At 46.6% G+C, this 22,184-nt stretch overlaps 2 protein-coding genes across 2 annotated transcripts in view; both read right to left on the bottom strand.

Moving 5' to 3' along the window:
- LOC132765345 (H-2 class I histocompatibility antigen, Q10 alpha chain-like) overlaps nucleotides 1-22,184 on the bottom strand; it is an 89,762-nt gene that overhangs the window by 40,059 nt on the left and 27,519 nt on the right. The gene's annotated exons all lie outside the window — the stretch shown is intronic.
- On the bottom strand, nucleotides 5,943-21,880 carry LOC132765340 (major histocompatibility complex class I-related gene protein-like). The gene is made up of 9 exons (XM_067465444.1): nucleotides 21,739-21,880; nucleotides 20,980-21,258; nucleotides 17,634-17,909; nucleotides 14,315-14,599; nucleotides 12,295-12,375; nucleotides 11,901-11,933; nucleotides 9,902-9,934; nucleotides 9,406-9,440; nucleotides 5,943-8,402 (listed from the first exon to the last, which is right to left on the bottom strand). The coding sequence occupies exons 1-8, from the start codon at nucleotides 21,824-21,826 to the stop codon at nucleotides 9,421-9,423; spliced, it is 1,095 nt and encodes a 364-aa protein (XP_067321545.1). The 5' UTR covers nucleotides 21,827-21,880; the 3' UTR covers nucleotides 5,943-8,402; nucleotides 9,406-9,420.

Raw genomic sequence — 22,184 nt, 5'->3', positions numbered from 1 at the left:
CTCCAGTAGCGAGGAGTTCCACCCTTCCTCCCCTCTCCCCCTTCTGCCCTTCACTCCCCCTTCCCATCTTCCCTGCGGCGGATGCTGGGAAGGGCAGGCCAAAAGCTAAGTCTTCTCTGACTCTGGGGGAGTCAAGGAAACCCCAGAAGAGACCAAGGAGAAGAAGAAGGAGCCCATGGCTGAAACCTTTGGACGTTTCTCCAGAGAGGGAGGCAATCGTTCTTCTTCTTTCACTCATGGATATCACGCCAGGGCAGGAACTACACATTAAACACAATCCAGATGGAAAACAGGGCAAATATAGGAGCAAAAGTGTAAAGATAAGAAGATACACACACAACACACACTTATATTTACACTTTTATTCCTATTTTTGTCCTGTTTTCAATCTGGATTGTGTTCAATGCAGAGTTATATATATGCATGGACCCCCCTCCCCCTGGTGGCACAGTGGGTTAAATCGCTGAGCTGCTGAACTTGCTGACTTGAAGGTTGGCAGTTCAAATCTAGGGTAGGTGGTGGGGTGAGCTCCTGCTGTTAGGCCCAGCTTATGCCAATCTAGCAGTTTGAAAGTATGCAAATGTGAGTAGATCAATAGTTCCACCTTTGGCGGGACAGGAACAGCACTCCAGTCGGTCATGTCAGCCACATGACCTCGGTGGCGTCTATGGGCAATGCCAGCTCTTTGGCTCTTTGATGTAAGATAAAGATGCCTTATTTTGTGTTACTTACAAGGACTATGTAAGTTTGTTGCATTGTCTGATTTTCGTATGCAACATTGCAAGTTTGTGTTTCATCTCTGCTGAGTAAAGAGTCAAGATTTTTCTGTGCCTTTTCCCTCTTGTCTGTGAGTCTATTGCCTTTGGACTTTGGGCGGTGGGTAAAATCCGCTGCTGCGCAACAGAATCCAGGAAGCCGATTCCGGTTCTTTAACCAAGCTGCAAGGTATAAAGAAAGGTGACAGAAGAACAATCTCATCCCTGTGTTGGCTTTAAGACTGTTCTTCTGATCAAGTGAGGTCTGGCTAGCTGCAAAATTAGAATTGAACCTAGAAACAGTACTTTTGAGGCTACTGTTCTAGATAGAAAGCACCTGCCAAAGAGGGACCCTGGGGCCTGAGTGTTGCCACCCAGCTTTGCTGCCTGCTCAGCCCTGGGCTTACCCACGAGGAGACCTGCAGCCACACCCTCTTTCCAGCCAGCTGACCCAGCAGGGAGAGAACATGGCCCCCACAACCTCGCTGCGCTGCTACTTTAATGGCCGCGCCACCCATTGCCCGGCTGCCGGAATACCTTTGCCAGGTGCCTCCATAGCCATGCTGCCCATCATTTGGACATTCACAGCCATTGAAACATGTACCATGTTATCCTCCGCCTGCTCCGCCATTGAGGTCTTTGGGTCTTCGGAATGTGCTTGGTCTGGAAATACAACACCACCTGAGCTCTGCGAGCGCAGCATTTTTCCGAATGAAGCAGAGAGTGTTTGAGGACCGGGACATCCGTAGGGATACCAAGGTGCTTGTTTATAGAGCTATTGTCCTCCCAACCCTGCTAAACGCCTGCGAGACGTGGACTGTCTACAGACGTCACATACAACTCCTGGAATGATTCCATCAGCGCTGCCTCCAAAAAATCCTGCAAATCTCTTGGGAAGACAGGCGGACAAACATCAGCGTGCTGGAAGAAGCAAAGACCACCAGCATTGAAGTGATGGTCCTCTGCCATCAACTCTGCTGGACCGGCCACGTTGTCCGGATGCCCGACCACCGTCTCCCAAAGCAGTTGCTCTACTCCGAACTCAAGAACGGAAATGGAATGTTGGTGGACAGGAAGAGAGATTGAAAGATGGGCTCAAAGCCAACCTTAAAATATCCAGCATAGACACTGAGAACTGGGAAGCCCTGGCCCTTGAGTGCTCCAGCTGGAGGTCAGCTGTAACCAGCAGTGCTGCAGAATTTGAAGAGGCACGAATGGAGGGCGAAAGGGAGAAGCGTGCCAAGAGGAAGGCACGTCAAGCCAAACCCCGACCGAGACCGCTTTCCACCTGGAAACCAATGCCCTCACTGCGGAAGAAGATGCAGAGCAAGAATAGGGCTCCACAGCCACATACGGACCCACAAGAACACTGGAAGACAACCCTCCTCGAAAAATGAGGGATCACCTAAGTAAATAATAATTTCGACATTGGAACTCTTGTGCGGGCGCTTGTTTTCGGGGTTCCCCTGCCTCTCCTGCTGCTTCAGACCACTTTTTCCATCAGCCCACTTTGGTTGGGATTCAATGTTTACTTTTAAGCTATTTTCGTATTTATATTTGGAATTATTGTATCTTTACTTCTAAGGGTTTTTTTTATTGTATTTCAATTGGAATTACTTCTAAGCTTGTCATTGTATTTATATTATTATCTCATGTTTATTATTGTATGTTTAAAGTGATATGTTAATTGTTTAAATTCATACGTTATGCTTATTATTATATGTGTAATGTGGCATTGTATGCCGTGGATTGTAAGCCACCCTGAGTCCCTCACTGGGGTGAGAAGGGTGGGGTATAGATGTAGTATAATAATAATAATAATAATAATAATAATAATAATAATAATAAGGGCCGAGAGGGATAAAACGTAAGCAGCAGGTGACAAGATACTTTTGACAGTGAAGAAGCATGGAGTTCCTCATGAGGAAGCGAAGGAGGGAAATAAAATAAAGCAAGTAAATAAATATAAACAAGCCACAGCAGGAAGAAAAGGGAGAGCCAATACTCCAGAGGACAGGAATAGGATTGCGAGGGATAGCCAATACTCCAGAGGACAGGAATAGGATTCAAAACAATCTTGACAGATTAGAGAGATGGGCCAAAACTAACAAAATGAAGTTCAACAGTGACAAATGCAAGATACTCCACTTTGGCAGGAAAAACGAAATGCAAAGATACAAAATGGGGGACAATGAGGCCTGGCTCAAGAGCAGTACGTGTGAAAAAGATCTTGAAGTCCTCGTGGACAACAAGTTAAACATGAGCCAACATTGTGATGTGGCGGCAAAAAAAGCCAATGGGATTTTGGCCTCATCAATAGGAGCATAGTGTCTAGATCTAAGGAAGTAATGCTACCCCTCTATTCCGCTTTGGTTAGACCACACCTGGAATATTGTGTCCAAATCTGGGCACCACAATTCAAGAGAGATATTGACAAGCTGGAATGTGTCCAGAGGAGGGCGACTAAAATGATCAAGGGTCTGGAGAACAAGCCCTATGAGGAGCGGCTTAAGGAGCTGGGCATGTTTAGCCTGAAGAAGAGAAGGCTGAGAGGAGATATGATAGCCATGTACAAATATGTGAGAGGAAGCCACAAGGAGGAGGAGGGAGCAAGCTTGTTTTCTGCTTCCCTGGAGACTAGGACGCAATGGAGCAATGGCTTCAAACGACAAGAGAGGAGATTCCATCTGAACATTAGGAAGAACTTCCTGACTGTGAGAGCCGTTAAGCAGTGGAACTCTCTGCTCCGTAGTGTGGTGGAGGCTCCTTCCTTGGAAGCTTTTAAGCAGAGGCTGGATGGCCATCTGTCAGGGGTGATTTGAATGCGATGTTCCTGCTTCTTGGCAGAATGGGGTTGGACTGGATGGCCCATGAGGTCTCTTCCAACTCTTTGATTCTATGATTCTATGGAAGGAAGCTCTTTATTTCTGCCCACAAAATTATTACAGACTTTTAAAAAACTAGTCCAAAACCGCCATGATGATATAGGATTTTTTTTAAAAAGGTGTTAGCTTTCCTTTTTATGGGCACATGTTCTGTCGCCGCTGGACCTGAAATGAAGTGTCTTTAAGAGAGGATGTATGGCTTGGATCCAGCGTGAAGCCAGGGCCCCCGAGAAGAAGCCTTTAGAGAAATTTCCCTTATTAAACAGTCTTTATAAGGCTAGAGCTTAAATATAACAGTCTTTTATTGATGAACAAACAGGAATTGTAAAACTTTCTTAACAATCTCTTGGCTCTTGCAATCTTGTTCACAGGGAACAGGCACTATCTTCAAAAACCTTGTTTAAAGGAAAATTCCCCCTTTCTAGCTCCTCCTAGGCTGCTGTGAACCTAAACCTCATTGATGTGGATTCACTGCCGGGCTGAACTACGTCTCAATGCCGAGCCAACCTATCAAAAGGCTTGTAATCACTTAGCTGCTTTGATGGTTAGAGCTGTTATTCCCTCTGGAATTCCTCAGGGCTGTAAGGCTGTTTCCCTGGAAGCTTTGGGAATCTTCAGTGGCTCTCAAGACTGTTCTCCCCCGGGAAGTCTTAAGGGACGAAGCCTTTGTACAAGAGGACGTCTGTATACATCCTCTGCATAGACTTCCTTTGCTGAGACTAACTGAAAAAATGGCCCCTTCCCTCCAAAAAACCAGAGAGGGGCGGGACCAAGGATCCTAACTATTATTGACAGGTGGCTTACCCTATGAATGCAGCCAAAGGAGCCACCTATCTGCAAAGTCTCTGCAACTTAGGACTATGAGCAAACACTCAGTGCAAAGCACAAAATTGGAGCCCCTGGAACAGCCGTTCCAGAACAGCACAATTAGCTAAGAAAAACATTCAGTGCTTGTTTGTGTACATGAAAATCCATTTCCCACCCAAAAGGCTGAAAGCATCTTTTGATTTTGCAAAAGCCAAAACAATTAAGGGCTGGAAATGAAAGTTATACAACCACGTTTTCCAAAAAGCAACACTTCTGAACGGAAGACAAGGACATCCAGACGAGGAAGCAATCAGTGGAGACGGGGAATGGTCTGTCCCACGATGCTCCATTGTTGGGGGTGGAAGGGGAAGACCTCCCATTCAGAACTGGAGGAGTCACTTTCGATCTTTCGTGGCTACAATGTTTACTTGATTAGTTATGCGTGACAAATGCCTCGATTTTTAAAAATTAACTTAAACTATTTCATAAGGGTCCGTTTCCAAAAAGCAGCTGTAGGCATCCGCTTTGACATTCCCACCTTCCTCATACACACTCATAAGGCAATCCCTCCTTTCAGGTGATACCAACGATAATGTATATTAACTTGTGAAGAGCCTAGCTCTGCCCATTTAGTGCGACCACCTCCCTTCAAGCTGCAGAGGTCATCAAGAACCATCTGGACTTCTGGTCCCTCATCCTAGCATCACTGTTTACCTGTATTGACAAATATGGAAAAATACCGAAAGACTGGAGGCTGGCAATTATTGTCCCCATCTATAAAAAGAAAGGGAAGCAGGATGAGCCTGCAAACTATAGACCCATCAGCCTCCTCAGTACCATCGGCAAAATAGAATCATAGAATTGGAAGAGACCTCATGGGCCATATACTCCAACCCCATTCTGCCAAGAAGCAGGAAAATTGCATTCAAAGCATCCCCAACAGATGGCCATCCAGCTTCTGTTTAAAAGCCTCCAAAGAAGGAGCTTGCACCACACTCCGGGGCAGAGAGTTCCACTGCTGAACAGCTCTCCTTACTGTCAGGAAGTTCTTCCTAATGTTCAGGTGGAATCTCCTTTCTCGTAGTTTGAAGCCATTGTTCCATTGCGTCCTAGTCTCCAGGGCAGCAGAAAGGAAGGCGGCTCCCTCCTCCCTAAGACTTCTTCTCACATATTTATACATGGCTATCATGTCTCCTCTCAGCCTTCTCTTCTTCAGGCTTAAATGTACACAAAGCATCTTCAATGGAAACTACTGGACTGGGTGGAGCAAGAGGATATACTTGCGGAGAAGCAAGCCGGCTTCAGGGGAGGACAATCCACCATTGACCAATGCATAGTGTGAGGAAGCCACGTAATTATCAATATCAACCTAGGAGCTGGATGCCAAGGGACCACTAATTAAGGGGGTTTTCTTACATTTAGTAACCCTAATTTGGTCCTTCTTCTTCTTGTACAGGGCTGTTTGACTTAGAAGAAATTGTATCTGAGGCAAGGCTTGAGAAAAAACAGTAACAAGTTTATTGGAATATAACAAGAGTGGAATAGATTCAATGTTACTTCACTCTAGAGGCACAAACTTAGCTGGTTACATTTATGGAAGTTCTTGAATGGCTCTAGGCCAGTGGTTCTCAACCTGGGGGTCGGGACCCCTGGAGGGGTCACGAGGGGGTGTCAGAGGGGTTACCAAAAGCCATCAGAAAACAGTTTTTTTCTCTTGCTCATGGGAGTTCTGTGTGGGAAGTCTGGTTCAATAGGTGGAGTTCAGAATGTTCTTTGATTGGAGGTAACCTATAAATCTGATCCACGATTCCCAAATGACAAAATCAATCCCCCTCAACCTCACCAGTATTCAGATTTGGGTGTTTCGGGTATTTGTGCCAAATTTGGTCCGGTGAATGAAAATACATCCTACGTATCAGATATTTACGTTATGAGCAAAATTATGAGCAAAATGAAGTAGCAACAAAAATAATGCTATGTTTGGGGGTCACCACAACACGAGACACTGTATTAAGGGGTCATGGCATTAGGAAGGTTGAGAACCACTGCTCTAGGCACTAAACAGATTTCAAAAGGTTTCTTTAGGCAGATGTTTCTTCCTTTAACAACCATTCTGGTAATACAAATAAGCCACTTGACTTATTAACTGTATTGGCTCCAAGCCAAATCTTGATTCTTAATCAAAGAATTTATTTATTTACATTTATTTACAGTTCTTATATTCCGCCCTCCTCACCCCGCAGGGGACTCAGGGCGGATTACAGTAAACACATATATGGCAAACATTCAATGCCAGTTTGACAAACAACATTTAACAGACAAATACACCGAGGCTATTTAACTTTTTTCTGGCCGCCAGGGGAGCTGCTGCTTTTCATCGTCCATCAACGACACCGATGAAGTTCTTCCGCATTCCACATTCCCCGGAGAATCAGTCCTCCCTGTGGTTCTATCACTACAGGATTCCTGTTGGATTTCTACTTCCACACAGAATCCACTACCTCTGTAGTTCACAACTACAGATCAGTTCCTTGATCCTCTCACTGGAGAATCCTCTCCTGTAACTCTCTGGTTACAGATTGCTGATTCACAGATCAGTCCTCTTCTGCAACTCTCCGGCTACAGACTACTGATTCACAGATTGATCCTCTTCTGAAACTCTCAGGCTACAGACTACTGATTCACAGATTGGTCCTCTTCTGAAACTCTCTGGCTACAGACTGACAACTTTCAAAAAGCTGCGCTGCCAAGTGGCAGTTGGCTCTGCCCCTGTTGCTATGGCAACAGCTCAAGGCAAGCCAAGCTAGTTACCATCCCTAATAAAATACAATTCTACATACTTATCATTACTAACTATTGTCTAAACAATACATGACAATAGGAATAAAAATACACAGCATCACACATAGTATTTCAACATCTCATAGAGAAATATTCCTCCCACAGGTCATCTTCTCTCTATGCTACGTTTATAAACTTCAGAGCAGCTTTTGATTCCATCTCCTGTACCAAGCTATGGGGAAAAACTTGGGTCCACCTCAATAGACAGACAACTCCTGCAACTAATACGAACAGTCCAAGAGGGAACTCCTCTGACAGTAAGATGCAGTCCCCAGGGCCATCTTGCAAAGGCCGCTTCCACACAGCTGAATAAAATCCCATATGTTCTGCTTTGAACTGGAATATATGGCTGTGTGGACTCAGATAACCCAGCTCAAAGCAGATAGTGTGGGATTTCTGCCTTGACATTCTGGGTTATATTGCTGTGTGGAAGGGCCCCAAGTGGTCAAAACTGGGAAAGGCTTCAAGCAAGGATGCCATTTGGCCCAGCTATAATTCAATTTCTATATTAACTCCTCTGTGGAACACCTTTACACTGCCATATATTCCAGTTCAATGCCGATATTGTGGGATTTTATTCAGCTGTGTGGAAGGCGCCTCAGACTGGCTTCCTCTTTCTATCCGGACTTCCCTCCTCATTCTGCCAGTAAGAAAGAGCAGCGGTGGTCCCTCAAAGCTGGACAGGTTCTGGGTGCATCGCAAAAGGACAGGGAATAGCCTCCTAATGCCCCTCCCCAAAAGAGACACATGTGCTTGTATTACATAAGTTACTAACAGGATTGCAGGCAAAGTATATTTATTCCATACTTAATATTTTTCTCTTATGCAGATATTTAATCTGAACATAGTATCAATGAGGATTTTAAAAATAAGATGCAAAGCCTAAACTCATCCTACTTAATTCTAAAGTAGTCTATTCCCGTCAAAAAAGTAAATCACCTCAAGGTGTTTTTGATTTCTCCCTCTTAATTTGAAATATTCTGAAAATCTGAACAGGCAACAAGTCAGTGAAAGACAGTGAAGAAATCTTCAAATGGATGTACTCTTTTCCCTCTTCTCTTCTCTTCTCTTCTCTTCTCTTCTCTTCTCTTCTCTAGTAGATCAGCTGGTCACACTAGGGAGAGGAAAACAAGGAAATCCTTTAAATTGGGACAAGAGACAGAAACCAGAAGATGGAATGGGGAAGAGGGGATTGAAGAGCTGGTGACAAGAAGTTAGGAGACGTCCTTCAAGAATTTCAGTAGAAATAAACATCCCTTCTTCTTCCAAATTAACATTTCACCAGAGTTGGGTGTGACAAGCGAAGGCGCATTACAGAGATCCCAGAGACCGCTTCCATCATGAAGTGTGAGACCAGATACAAATTGTGTACAAAGTGATGAAGGAAAGCTGCCTTCCAGGACTAGAAGCTTGGAAGATGTATTTGCAACCCACCATCTAGAAGTTCCAGGAAAAGCTCGATGGCTTAGGATAGAGGTTATTTCCCCAGAAAAAAAGTTTGAGCTGTGCAAGTATGGGACTCTGATCTAGCCAATCCTATTGCGGCTGTGTGTCCCTGCCTCCGCCAGGCAAGAGAACTGCAGCTGCCACCAGAATTGCACACTGAGCAAGTAAGCGACGGTCAAGGTTATCCCCTGACATTAAGTCCAGTCGTGTTTGACCCTGGGGGTTGGTGCTCATCTCCATTTCTAAGCTGAAGAGACGGTGCTGTCTATAGACACCTCCAATGTCATGTGGCTGGCATGACTGCGTGGAGTGCCGTTACCTTCCCACAGGAGTGGTACCTACTGATCTACTCACATTTGCATGTTTTCAAACTGCTAGGTTGGCAGAAGTTGGGGATAACAGCGGTAGCTCACGCCGCTCCCCGGACTCAAACCTGCGACCTTTTGATCAGCAAGTTCAACAGCTCATTCAAAATGGAGAGGAAGGAGGAAAACATTTTGCCATGAGACCCTTCTCCTCCTTCTCAACCCATTCCCTGTGAATTTCTGTGTGAGGGCTATTGTGTCCCCTTCTCTCTGCCTTTCTCTCTCCAAGCTAAACATACCCAGAGGGAAAATATGCCTCCAAATAAGATTCCCTATCCCTGTTCTTTCCCAATGCCATTTATTTACCTTGCTGTGGGATTCCTAGATGGGCACAGCAGACCCTGAAAGAAAAGAGGAGGAAAAATGGCTTAGCCTCTCCTTCAGTAGCACAGTTGACTGAGAGTTGCATTCAAAAGATTCAAACAAGTTAGTAGTCTGGGGATTGAACTCAATTGGGTTCATGGATGGTGGTAAAGATTTACAATGAGAAGTATCTCCACTATCTGCTCTATGGCTGTTAAGTCCAGAGTCCAGGACTCTTTGGCTCTGAGGTGCCAGACTGTAAACCATATGCACCTTCCGGTCTCAAGGACTGGGCCATTGCCCTCAACAGGAGGGTGGTGGAGATTGCAGGAGATGGAAAACTTTCCTTTACTTGCCTAGAAGCCTAACCAAAGCTGGGAGATAAAAGGCTGGGGAGGGGTGTAGACCAAACACAACCATGGACTTGAAAGAGGAAAGCTTTGTCTTCTTCACTTGCAGTTCTTTCTACCCTTGGAGATGGGAGTTACTTCTCACTTACCTGTCCCAGAGCTGTTGGACCCTTGGTCACTAACTGAAAAGGAAAGAAAAGACAGGGAAGAGGTCAGTGGTTGGACAGGAGTTTGGTCAGAAATGTTTGTCTCTTTCTGAAAACAAGCATCTGCACATGCATGGAATGATACAATTGGAAGAGGCCACCAGGGCCACCCAGTCCAACCCCCTGCCATGCAGGAACATGTCGTCAAAACACTCCTGGCAGGGAGGACAGTGCCACTGGACTCCAAGGCAGTATATTCCACTGCAAATTGTTCTTACCAGTAGGAAGATCTTCCTAATGTTTAGGTGGAATCCCTTTTCCTGCTATTTGAATCTATTGCTCCAGAGCAGCAGAAAACATGCTTGCCCCCTCCTCCTCAATGTGACAGCCTTTCAAATATTTAAACATAGCTATTGTGGATTGACCTTGAAGGAGCTGGGGGTGGTGACGACCGACAGGGAGCTCTGGCGTGGACTGGTCCATGAAGTCACAAAGAGTTGGAAATGACTGAATGAATGAACAACAACAATCTCATCTAAACGAAGTAATGCATCTTCTATTTCTTATCTGGGCTCTTGTGTGTGATTTTTTTTCATTATACCCTTTAAAATCTGTTGGAAGCCACCTTGAGCCCTGAACAGGAAAATAGATGGGAAATGAGTATAACTACATTAAGGAAAGCAAATTGATGGTGTGCCTTAGAGCCATAAACAAGCAGAAGACCATGTACTTCAGCCCTGCACAAGATTTTGGCTTCCAGGCTTCTATGTGTCCAGACGATGTGCGGGGCTTGAGGAATGCAAAGCTGGGGTGAAAATTGCTGGAAGACACATTAACAACCTCAGATATGCAGATGACACCACTCTGATGGCCGAAAGCGAGGAGGAGCTGAGGAGCCTTCTAATCAAGGCGAAAGAAGAAAGCGCAAAAGCTGGGTTGCAGCTAAACATCAAAAAAACCAAGATTATGGCAACAAGAATGATTGACAACTGGAAAATAGAGGGAGAAAACGTGGAGGCCATGACAGACTTTGTATTTCTAGGTGCAAAGATGACTGCAGATGCAGACTGTGGCCAGGAAATCAGAAGACGCTTCCTTCTTGGGAGGAGAGCAATGTCCAGTCTAGATAAAATAGTAAAGAGCAGAGACATCACACTGGCACACTAGTCAAAGCCATGGCATTCCCTGTAGTCACCTATGGATGTGAGAGCTGGACCTTAGGGAAGGCAGAGCGAAGGAAGAGAGATGCTTTTGAGCTGTGGTGTTGGAGGAAAGTTCTGAGAGTGCCTTGGACTGCGAGAAGATCCAACCAGTCCATCCTCCAGGAAATAAAGCCCGGCTGCTCACTGGAGGGAAGGAGACTAGAGACAAAGTTGAAGTACTTTGGCCACATCATGAGGAGACAGGAAAGCCTAGAGAAGGGAATGATGCTGGGGAAAGTGGAAGGCAAAAGGAAGAGGGGCCAACCAAGGGCAAGATGGATGGATGGCATCCTTGAAGTGACTGGACTGACCTTGAAGGAGCTGGGGGTGGTGACGGCCGACAGGGAGCTCTGGCGTGGGCTGGTCCATGAGGTCACGAAGAGTCGGAGACGACTCAACGAATGAACAACAAGAGGAGGGCTACTAACATGATTGAAGGCCTGGAAGCCATAAAGCCCTCTGAAGAGCAACAAGAACCCGCCTTTCACAATAGAAAATAATCAGGTGTTGTTTCCATTTTATTCCTTCAGCCAAACAAGCCTTCTCCTGGGCTTAAACCAGTGGTTCCCAACCTTTGGGCCTCCAGGTATTTTGGATTTTAGCTTCAAATGTTCCTAACAGCTGGTAAGCTGGCTGGGAATTGTGTGAGTTGAGGTCCAAAACACCTGAAGGCCCAAAGGCTGGGAAACACTGGCTTAAACCCTTGGAGACATAGCAGCACATCTCTCAATTCATCCACCTCCTTCCCATTCCCGCCTCATCCACCTGGAGTAAACCTGCAACAGGGAGGCAACACTCACCTGGAGCTTCTTTGTAGACATTTTGTCGTTGTTCTGCAGAGAAAGAATCAGGGAGTTAAAGCTGACCCTGAGAGATCAACACCATCTCATTCTCTGATGGAGAAGACCACACACCCTCCTCCTCCTCTCCTCACAGGGCTTCTCCCATTCCTTCCCAACAACCGGCAGGGATAGAAGTCTTCCAGCCTTTTAGGAAAGGCATTGGCAGAGATGGGAGAGCGTCCCCAGGCGACAGGCTGAGACTCAAGATTGTGATATGGACTGAGAGAAGGAGGACCATATAGTCCAGGCCACCAAGTTGTTGGTTAAGCTGAACCTCAAGGGGAGGGGGCTCTTCAACAGGATTCCTCCATAACTACAGACTGCCTCCTCCTCCTCAAAAGGAAATACTCACTGAAATACACAGCAATCCCAGCTGCCAGGAGAACGACGAGAACACCGACAACACATGCAATGATCACCCACAGGTTGGAGGCTGAAGGTGAAACAGGGAAGAACAAAACCATTAAAAGGAAATCCCCAAGTCAAACCCTTTATGGAGCAATTTATAGATAGTGAAAGAAAAAAGAACTGAGGAGTTCATGGAGTCCAAGGCTAAAGTGTGTATTTAGGGAATGGTCCAGCTCTGTCAGAGTTTGCAAAGCTGGACGTGGGGATTTCCCTCCACAAAGAGAAGCCATAGTGGAAAAGCAGCCAGATACAGCTCTGTTATGCCTTGGCCACATTGGCTGGTGAGAGCCCCCCCCCCCCCCCCCCAATGTCCCGAAAGCCTTTGCTTTGGCCTCTGAGACAGGGAATAGCAGCCAGACATACTAGACTTCACATTCCCTTCGCACTGCCGTTCCCTTTTCCTTGTGTATTTAGAGATTAAATCTGATGGCAACAATTAGTGATTTGTAAAAAAAAAAATGGTACAAATGCACACATATTGCTAACAACTGGGGCTTTTTAATCCTTAAATTTGGCCATGCCCGTGTAATTCCTGTGTGTTTAATGTCCTATTTTATACCATTGTCTTGCCATAGAATCATAGAATCAAAGAGTTGGAAGAGACCTCATGGGCCATCCAGTCCAACCCCATTCTGCCATGAAGCAGGAATATTGCATTCAAATCACCCTTGACAGATGGCCATCCAGCCTCTGCTTAAAAGCTTCCAAAGAAGGAGCCTCCACCACACTCCGGGGCAGAGAGTTCCACTGCTGAACGGCTCTCACAGTCAGGAAGTTCTTCCTCATGTTCAGATGGAATCTCCTCTCTTGTAGTTTGAAGCCATTGTTCCATTGCATCCTAGTCTCCAAGGAAGCAGAAAACAAGCTTGCTCCCTCCTCCTCCCTGTGGCTTCCTCACACATATTTATACATGGCTATCATATCTCCTCTCAGCCTTCTCTTCTCAGCCATGGTAGTCCACACTCTGGTTACATCCCGTATAGACTACTGCAACACTCTCTACGTGGGGTTGCCTTTGAAGACGGTCCTGAAGCTTCAACTAATCCAACGAACAGCAGCCAGGTTGTTAACAGGAGCGGTGCTCAAGGAGCATACAACTCCCGTGTTGCGCCAGCTCCACTGGCTGCCAGTTTGCTACCGGGCCCAATTCAAAGTGCTGGCTTTGGTCTATAAAGCCCTAAACGGTACTGGCTCAACTTACCTGTCCGAACGTGTCTCCCCATACGAAACATCAAGGACTTTAAGATCGTCTGGGGAGGCCCTGCTCTCGGTCCCGCCTTCGTCTCAAGTACTTTTGGCGGGGACGAGAGACAGGGCCTTCTCAGTGGTGGCCCCTCGGCTATGGAACACCCTCCCTAGGGAGATTAGATCTGCTTCCTCCCTCTTTTCGGAGGCAAGTTAAAACGTGGCTGTTTGAGCCAGTGTTTACAAATGCAGAGCAGCTAATATAGGAAATCGAATGATTTAACAATGGAACTGCACAATGCCTGATAATAATGAGATGCTAATGATTTTGTTTTTATTGCTTTTGTGGTGTTTCATATTGTTTAATGTTTTAATCTGTATTATGTTTTTATATGTACTGATTTGTTGGAAACCGCCTTGAGTCGCCGATTGGCTGAGAAAGGCGGTATACAAATACAGCAAATAAATAAATAAATAAATATTATTTTGGTTTTTCATTTTATGTTTTTTGGTTCTGTTATGCTTTGTGTTATATTGTGTTATGCTTTTATGTAATATTGTGTTTATTGTATTGATGGGTGTGGCCTCATGTAAGCCACCCCGAGTCCCCCTGGAGGAGATGGAGCGGGGTATAAATAAAGTTATTATTATTATTATTATTATTATTATTATTATTATTTCATGGCAGACTCTGCAGTGCTATGAATGGTGCCTGGGAAGTGGGGGGGGGGGCTTCTTTTGCCACTCCCAAACCCTCTCCCCTCCCTCAAATGACTCACCAGGCTCCTCCCAGGCCACGTCCACAGGGTTTGGAAGCCCATCATGCTCCACATGGCATTTGTAGCGTTCCCTCTCCTTGGGATCCACCTTGATGCTCCTCCAGGTGTAGTAAGTCCCATCTGAGTTGGGGGACACCAGGCCATGGTAGGTATCTTGCAGCCAGACTTCTCCATCCCTTTTCCAGTCGATGTCAATCTCCTTGGGGTGGAAGCCCCCCACGCGGCAGATCAAGGTCTCCATGCCATCATAGTCCTCCTTGCGTGTCACGGTCACTTCTGGCTTCTCTGTAAAAATGACATGAAAATTAGCACAGGGCCTTTGCAAATGACAGAAAAAAACCTCTAGTTTCAGGTAAGCAAGTTATAACATATAATTATAAAACTTTATTTATACCCCGCTCCATCTCCCCCAGGGGGACTCGGGGTGGCTTACATGAGGCCACACCCATCAATACAATAAACACAGTATTACAAAAACATAACAAAACCATAAAATAAAATACATAAAATGCAAGAACCAATATAATAGACGACACAGCAATATAAAATCAAACATTAAAACACAAAGGAATTTCACTGGGCAGGGCCAATTCAAAAATAGATTTTTAAAAATTTAAAAACACTGGGAGATAGGGCAATATAAAATTGTCGGGAAGAGGGATCCGGGGATGAGGAAGGATTTAATTGCATGAACCATAAAATAAAGTGATTCTGAGGTCATTTTGGTCAGGGATTGTCCTACATTCAATCTTTGAAGGCACATTGGAATAACCAGGTTTTCAGGTTCCTCCTGAAGATTGCCAGCGTGGGGAGGGGGCTTGCCTAATATCTCTGGGAGTGAATTCCAGAGCCGGGGGGCCACTACAGAGAAGGCCCTCTCTCTCGTCCCCACAAGTCAAACTCGCGATGCGGGTGGGAGCGAGAGAAGGGCCTCTCCGGAAGATCGAAGAGGTCGTGTAGGTTCGTAGATGGAGATACATTCGCACGGGTAGGCGGGCCCCAAACCATTCAGGGCTTTGTAGGTCAAAACCTGCACCTTGAATTGGGCCGGGAAGATAAATGGCAGCCAGTGGAGCTCCTTAAACAGGAGGGTTGACCGCTCTCTGTAATTTGCACCAATAAATAATCTGGCTGCCGCCCATTGGACCAATGAGAATTTCCGGGCCGTCTTCAAGGGCAGCCCCACATAGAGCGCATTGCAGTAGTCCAATCTAGAAGTAACTAAGGCGTGGACCACTGTAACCAAATCCAGTATTCAGTATTTTCCCCCTATAATTAAAAAAGTCATGTCAAAGAAGAGGATTCACAAGCACCTTGAGGATGTTGAAGGCTTTCATGGCTGGAATCACTCAGTTTTTGTGGGTTTCTTTGGGCTATATGGCCATGTTCTAGAGGCATTTCTCCTGACGTTTTGCCTGCATCTATGGCAAGCATCCTCAAGGATGCTTGCCATAGATGCAGGTGAAACGTCAGGAGAAATGCCTCTAGAACATGGCCATATAGCCCGAAAAAACCTTGAGGATACTTTGAAAAATTCCAACCACAGCACAATAACTCCTTTGTCTCAGCCCGAAGGAAAATGAGAGTCCATGGCCTTGCTATTTTCCATTGGATGGATTTTGGTCAATAAGGCCATGCTCAGGGGCTCCCTGTTCTTATGGGGTCTGAAAAGCTGTCTCCATCTGAAAGGAAATGACACTCTTTACATGCTCTGATTCATTCTAAGAGGCTCTTCTCTTCAGCTCCAGAAGAGTCAGGTCAGGAATCCCTCTCTCCGCCTCTGTCTGACCTTCCTTGCTCCGTAAATCCAACCACTCTGATCACTTGGGAGGTGTTTCCACAAAAGTGGCTGCACAAGTCTGTTGAAGCATATAAATTTGGAGGAAGGGATGAGGAGACAGAGTGGCCGCAGATTGAAGATTAACTGGGTTTTATTTTAGAGTGAGTTTCCAGGGATGTAAAACTTCTTCTTCAAATGCACTAGAGCAGCATTCCTTAACCAAGCCTTTTCTGTCAGTCATGGGGGTTATGTGTGGGAAGTTTGACCCAATCCTATCAATTCTATCATTGGTGGTGTTCAGAATGCTCTTTGACTGTAAATGAACTATAAATCCCAGCAACTACAATTCCAAAATGTCAAGGTCTATTTTCCCCAGACTCCACCAGTGTTCACATTTGGGCATATGGAATATTCGTGCCAAGTCTGGCCCAGATCCATCATTGTTTGAGTCCACAGTGCTCTCTGAATGTAGGTGAACTACAACTCCAAAACTCAAGTTCAATGCCCAACAAACTCTTTGAGTGCTTTCTGTTGGTCGTGAGATTTCTGTGTGGGAAGTTTGGTTCAATTCCATTGTTGTTGGAGTTCAGAATCATAGAATCAAAGTGTTGGAAGAGACCTCATGGGCCATCCAGTCCAACCCCATTCTGCCAAGAAGCAGGAATATTGCATTCAAGGCACCCCTGACAAATGGTCATCCAGCCTCTGTTTCAAAGCCTCCAAAGAAGGAGCCTCCACCACACTCTGGGGCAGAGAGTTCCACTGCTGAACAGCTCTCACAGTCAGGAACTTCTTCATCATGTTCAGATGGAATCTCCTCTCTTGTTGTTTGAAGCCATTGTTTCGTGTCCTAGTCTCCAGGGCAGCAGAAAACAAGCTTGCTCCCTCCTCCCTGTGGCTTCCTCTCACATATTTCTACATGGCTATCATATCTCCATGTTCTTTGATTGTAGGTGAACAATAAATCCCAGCAACCACAACTCCCAAATGACAAAACCAATCCCTCCTCAACCCCACCAGTATTCAAGTTTGGGCCAAATTTGGTCCAGTGAACGAAAATACATTCTGCACATCAGATATTTACATCATGATTCATAACAGCATAAAAATGACAGTTATGAAGAAGCAACAAACATTATTTTCTGTTTGGGAGGTCACCACAACGTGAGGAACTGTATTAAGGGCTCGCAGCTTTAGGAAGGGGGAGAAACACTGACCTAGGGTGATGTTAAAGCATTCCCACAACTGCATAAATATGCTATATAAACTGATATTTTAATACCAATCTGCACGTCACCTGAAGAACTGAGTTCACCTCCATGAAAGTGCTGGCTAAAATAAATCCTAGTTGGTCTTAAATGAGGTGCTGCCACATTCCCTCTTTTCTCCCCCTCCCTCTTATTACTTGGATGCAGTGCTTCTGTTTCAGATTCTGACAAGATTTGTCCATTGGGGAGAGAGACAGAGAGGGTGGACTGAAGCCCCTGCAGCCCTCCTCTCCCCCCCCCCCCATCATGGTTTTCATGAGGCTCCTTTCACCTGTCCTCAGCAGGATCTCCTTCCCATACTCCAGGTATCTCTGCAGCCACTCAATGCAGGTCTCCTCCAGGTAGGCCTTGTGGCGCTGAGCAATGACCCGTTCAGCCTCCCACTTCCTCTTGGTGTTCTGGGCTGGGACATCGGCTGCTGTCCAGGTGAGGGTCTCCTTGTCCAGGCTGATGTAGTCCCTCCCATCATAGGCGTACTGGAAGTACCCTCCTTTGCTCCCGTCTCTCCTCAGCTCACAGCCGTACATCCACTGCCAGGTGTGAGTCCCTGGAAGAGACCCACAGAAGGGAAGGAGGGAGACAAGAGAAGGCCATTAACAAAGGCAGACAAGTCCACTTTGGAATGGTTGGAATCTGATGTCTCCCACATTTCTCCCAAATGTTTATGGAAGTTCACAACTCTTCTATTTTCATGAAATAAGAATTCAATGTGTTATTTTAATACTTCACTACACCTCCACCATCTGTCAGAATGACTTGAAACTCAATAGTCACACTGGAGAAAAGTCAGATTTCCAGCATGCAAAAGTTCACTTTTCTATCCTTCTTAATGGCTGAGAAAACAAACGTGGGGCATTATTATTTTTTAAACACCCCTCATGGCCTCTCTAGGAGATCCTCCACAGAGACTCTATGGTCTCACTTTCTACTGGAAGTTGTGCTGGAAGACCTGGATTCCTAGAGTAGGCTCTTAGGTTAAATGTATGGTCGTGATACTGCACACCAACCCCAGCGGATAATAATGCAAGTGACAGCTGGAATGGTTATTGGAATATAAGTAATTGCTTTTAAGCTTGATGTGTTTTATTATGTGCTTTTAAAGTAATGTTGTTTTATTTTCTATATATGGACCCATGGCATCAGATTGTGAGCCGCTTGGAGTCCTCTTTGGGGTGAGAAGGGCAGGATAGAAAGGCAGTAAAATAAATAAACAAATAGGCTTTATTGCACTTTAACCTCTATTGCATGCTGCAAGTCACTGTAGAATCATAAAATTCCAGAGTTGAAAGAGACCTCATGGGCCATCCAGTCCAACCCCATTCTGCCAAGAAGCAGGAATATTGTATTCAAATCACCCCTGACAGATGGCCATCCAGCCTCTGTTTAAAAGCTTCCAAAGAAGGCGCCTCCACCACACTCGGGGGCAGAGAGTTCCACTGCTGAACGGCTCTCACAGTCAGGAAGTTCTTCCTCATGTTCAGGTGGAATCTCCTCTCTTGTAGTTTGAAGACATTGCTCCATTGCATCCTAGTCTCCAGGGCAGCAGAAAACAAGCTTGCTCCCTCCTTCCTATTACTTCCTCTCACAAATTTATATATGGCCCTCCTCATGACTCCTCTCAGCCTTCTCTTCTTCAGGCTAAACAATCTCAGTTCTTTAAGCCGCTCCTCATAGGGCTTATTCTCCAGACCCTGGATCATTTTAGTCGCCCTCCTCTGGACACATTCCAGCTTGTCACTATCTCTCTTCAATTGTGGTGCCCAGAATTCGACACAATACTCCAGGTGTGGTCTAACCAAGGCATATTGTGTCCAATTCTGGGCACCGCAATTGAAGAGAGATATTAACAAGCTGGAAAGTGTCCAGCTTGTATTGCGCTTCAACCTGTATTGCATGCTGCAAGTTGCTGTATTGCACTTTAATCTCTATTGCATGCTGCAGGTACTGGCCAGGTTTTTAAAACTTTGTGTTTTTAAATACATTACAACTGTACCCTCGGTTTGCCTCTGACACCATAAAAGAAACCTGTATTGGTTTTAACTACATAGAAACTGCTCTGAATCTGAGTATTGTCGGGGGGGGGGGGGGGGCGCTGGGAAGGGTTCTCAACAATTTGAACAAATGTAATGGAAAACAATGGCAAAGGGCCTTGCTTTATCCCTGGACATCAATTTCTGTGAGCATCATTTATTAAAACATGAAGATGTTTATATTCTGTGAAGCTCATTTTGTAACACCATCCTAGGCACGTTCACTTATAAGCAAATCCCAGACTAAATTGAATGAGCCTTCCTCCCAAACACTTCCTTGGGGGGGGGGGGGGGGAGGCAGTGCATCCCTCCCCTCTCTGGGATCTCTCTCTGGGTGAGGAGGGGGGGGCACCTCTTATTTAGGGCCGGCTTTAGCACAGTAAGTTAATCACCAGCTCCAGCTACAGTCCATCTTGCCAGCTGAAAGGTTGGCAGTTCAAAGCTCAGTCAGGGTGAGTGCCTGACCTTCAGCCCAGCTCCCCAACCAACTAGCAGATTGAAAACAGCAATGTGAGTAGATGAATAGGAACTGCGTGAAGCAGGGAGGTATTTTAGGCATGGCGTTTGGGAGGAACGTTTGCAAACCAAGAAAGCTCTTTGCCAAGGAGATGGAGCAACAGCACCCCCCTGTGGCCGGAACCTAGCACAGCCTCCAAAAGATGCTGAATGATGAGCAAAAGCCTAAACATCTGTTGTCTGCCTTGTCACTGTATCATTGGCACTGAATGTTTCCTGTACATGCGTTCTGTGATCCGCCCTGAGTCCCCTTCAGGATGAAAAGGGCGGAATATAAGAACTACAACTAAATAAAAGAATAAGAATGTTACTCTCCCAGGGTCTGTGGGGCACCTTCCTCTAGAGCAGTGGTTCTCAACCTGCGCCCCCCCAGGTGTTTTGGCCTTCAACTCCCAGAAATCCTAACAGCTGGTGAACTGGCTGGGGTTTCTGCGGGCCCTTCCACAGAGCCCTATATCCAGATCTTAAGGCAGAGAATCACACATTATCCAAATACTCAGAAAACCCAGTTCAAAACAGATTTTGTGGGATTTTCTGCCTTGATATTCTGGGATACAGGGCTGTTTGGATAGGCCCTGGGAGTTGAAGGCCAAATGACCTGAGGACCCACATGTTGGAAACCACTGCCCTAGAGGTGTCTTTGGTGGAGGTGGGGAAGGGGAGGCAAGCCAGTGGTTCTCCTCCCTCTTCCAGGATGGAGCTGCCAAGGGAGACCCTTCTGCTCTTGCTGCACCCCCCCCCCCCCACTTGCCTTTTCTGTGGGCCTCCTCACCCTGGAGCATTTCCCCCCTTAATCCACTTTGGATGCTGTGACTGCTTCCTGCCAAATTCTGGGAATTGTAGTTGAGGGAGGGCCAGGGCTTCTCTGGATGAGCAGGTTGAAGGCCTCTCAATAAACGCCAAGCCCCAGAATTCTACGGGAGGCAGTCCCGGCATTAAAAGTGGAGAAAATGCTCACAGTTGAGGAGGCCCTTATTAATCTCACCCACCTCTGCTTTCCACTCCCTCTTTCTGAGAAGAAGAATGACTGTGATGAGGGGAGCAGGGGCCCCCTCCTTCCCTTCCACTCACCTCCGCTCTGGTTGTAGTACCGGGCCACATTCACCAGGGCCACTTGGAAGGTCAGCTCAGAATTCCGCACAATCTGGCTGTTCCGCTCCCAGTACTCAGGGTCCTCCTTGTCCACCTTCCTTATCCAGGGGACTGTAGGAACAATCCTCTTGGCTTTGGCATCATAGGAAGTGAACTGCTGGTCGTCCATGTAACTCACAGCAAAAAACTGGGGCACCTGCTGCCCAGGTTCTGAGACAGCAGATAAGAAACAGCGCAGGGAGTGGGTGGAAGAGGAGCCTGGAGGAGGAGGAGGAAGGAAGAAGTGGCTATTGTTGCAAGGTCCAAGAAGACAGGCTTGGTGCCGGAAGGAGGCAAGAAGAGGGGCCACAGGGGCATGGCTTTCTATTTCAAAATAAGAATAATTATAATAATAATAATAATACTTTATGGATACCCCGCCACCATCTCCCCAAGGGGACACGGGGCGGTCTCCATGAGGCCATGCCCAGCAACACATCAGTAAATCAACAAAGCAGCAAGCAAGAAGCAAGGGAGGGCCCCCAAGAGGGTCCCGAGGGTTGCTTCCTCCTGGGAAGGCCCCTCCCTCCCCCTCCCTCTCCATGACAACCCCCGCCAGGAAGGGAAGGGGCCCCTCTCCCCCGCCCCACAAGAAAGGGAGAAGGAAGGCAGGGCAAGGCAGAGCTTCCCTCCAGGACTTTCAGGCTCAAGAGGAGGACCCCCTACCCCTCCCCCCCACACACACCCATTTCCACTCACCGAACCCTCTTCCCACCAGGAAGGCCGCGCAGCCCAGCAGGAAGGCGGGGAGCAGGGGGAAGGAAGGGGCGCCCCGGGACACCGCCATCTCTCTCTCCTTCTCCTTCTCTCTCCCCTTTTGGCCAAACTCCGGAGCGAAAGAGAAGCGCTTCTCTCTCTTCGCTGTCCAGCCGAGCTCTGCCAGGGAGCAGGGTCAGGATTGGCCCAAAGGGAAAGGTTCCGCCAATCGAAAAAGAGAGATCCCGTGCCGTCACCGGGTGCTGGGCAGAAGCCCGGCCGCAGTCGGACAACAGGCTGGAAAGGGAAAGAGAAAGTGAGCGGATCCCAAGCTCTTTCGGGAATCCCCTCGGAAGGCAGGAGGGGGGCGGGGAGAGTGGCTTTGGGGAAAAGTTTGAGGAATCCAAAGTCTTCCCCAAAGACTTTGAGAAACCCCGATGTCATAGAAT

Source organism: Anolis sagrei, chromosome 2, assembly GCF_037176765.1.
Source record: "Anolis sagrei isolate rAnoSag1 chromosome 2, rAnoSag1.mat, whole genome shotgun sequence".
Classification (NCBI taxonomy): Eukaryota; Metazoa; Chordata; class Lepidosauria; order Squamata; family Dactyloidae; genus Anolis; species Anolis sagrei.
The sequence above is the reverse complement of the archived record's forward strand: the minus strand, read 5'-3'. Positions and strand labels throughout refer to the sequence as shown.

Bases quoted from the DNA above. Each gene is read 5' to 3' on its own strand.
- LOC132765340 (XM_067465444.1), bottom strand. From the start codon at position 21,826: ATGGCGGTGTCCCGGGGCGCCCCTTCCTTCCCCCTGCTCCCCGCCTTC. The intron at 11,934-12,294 runs GTGAGTATTTCC...CTTTCTCTGCAG, and splicing joins TGGGATTGCTGTGTATTTCA to AACAACGACAAAATGTCTAC. The intron at 9,441-9,901 runs GTAAGTGAGAAG...CTTTTCTTTCAG, and splicing joins GTCCAACAGCTCTGGGACAG to GGTCTGCTGTGCCCATCTAG.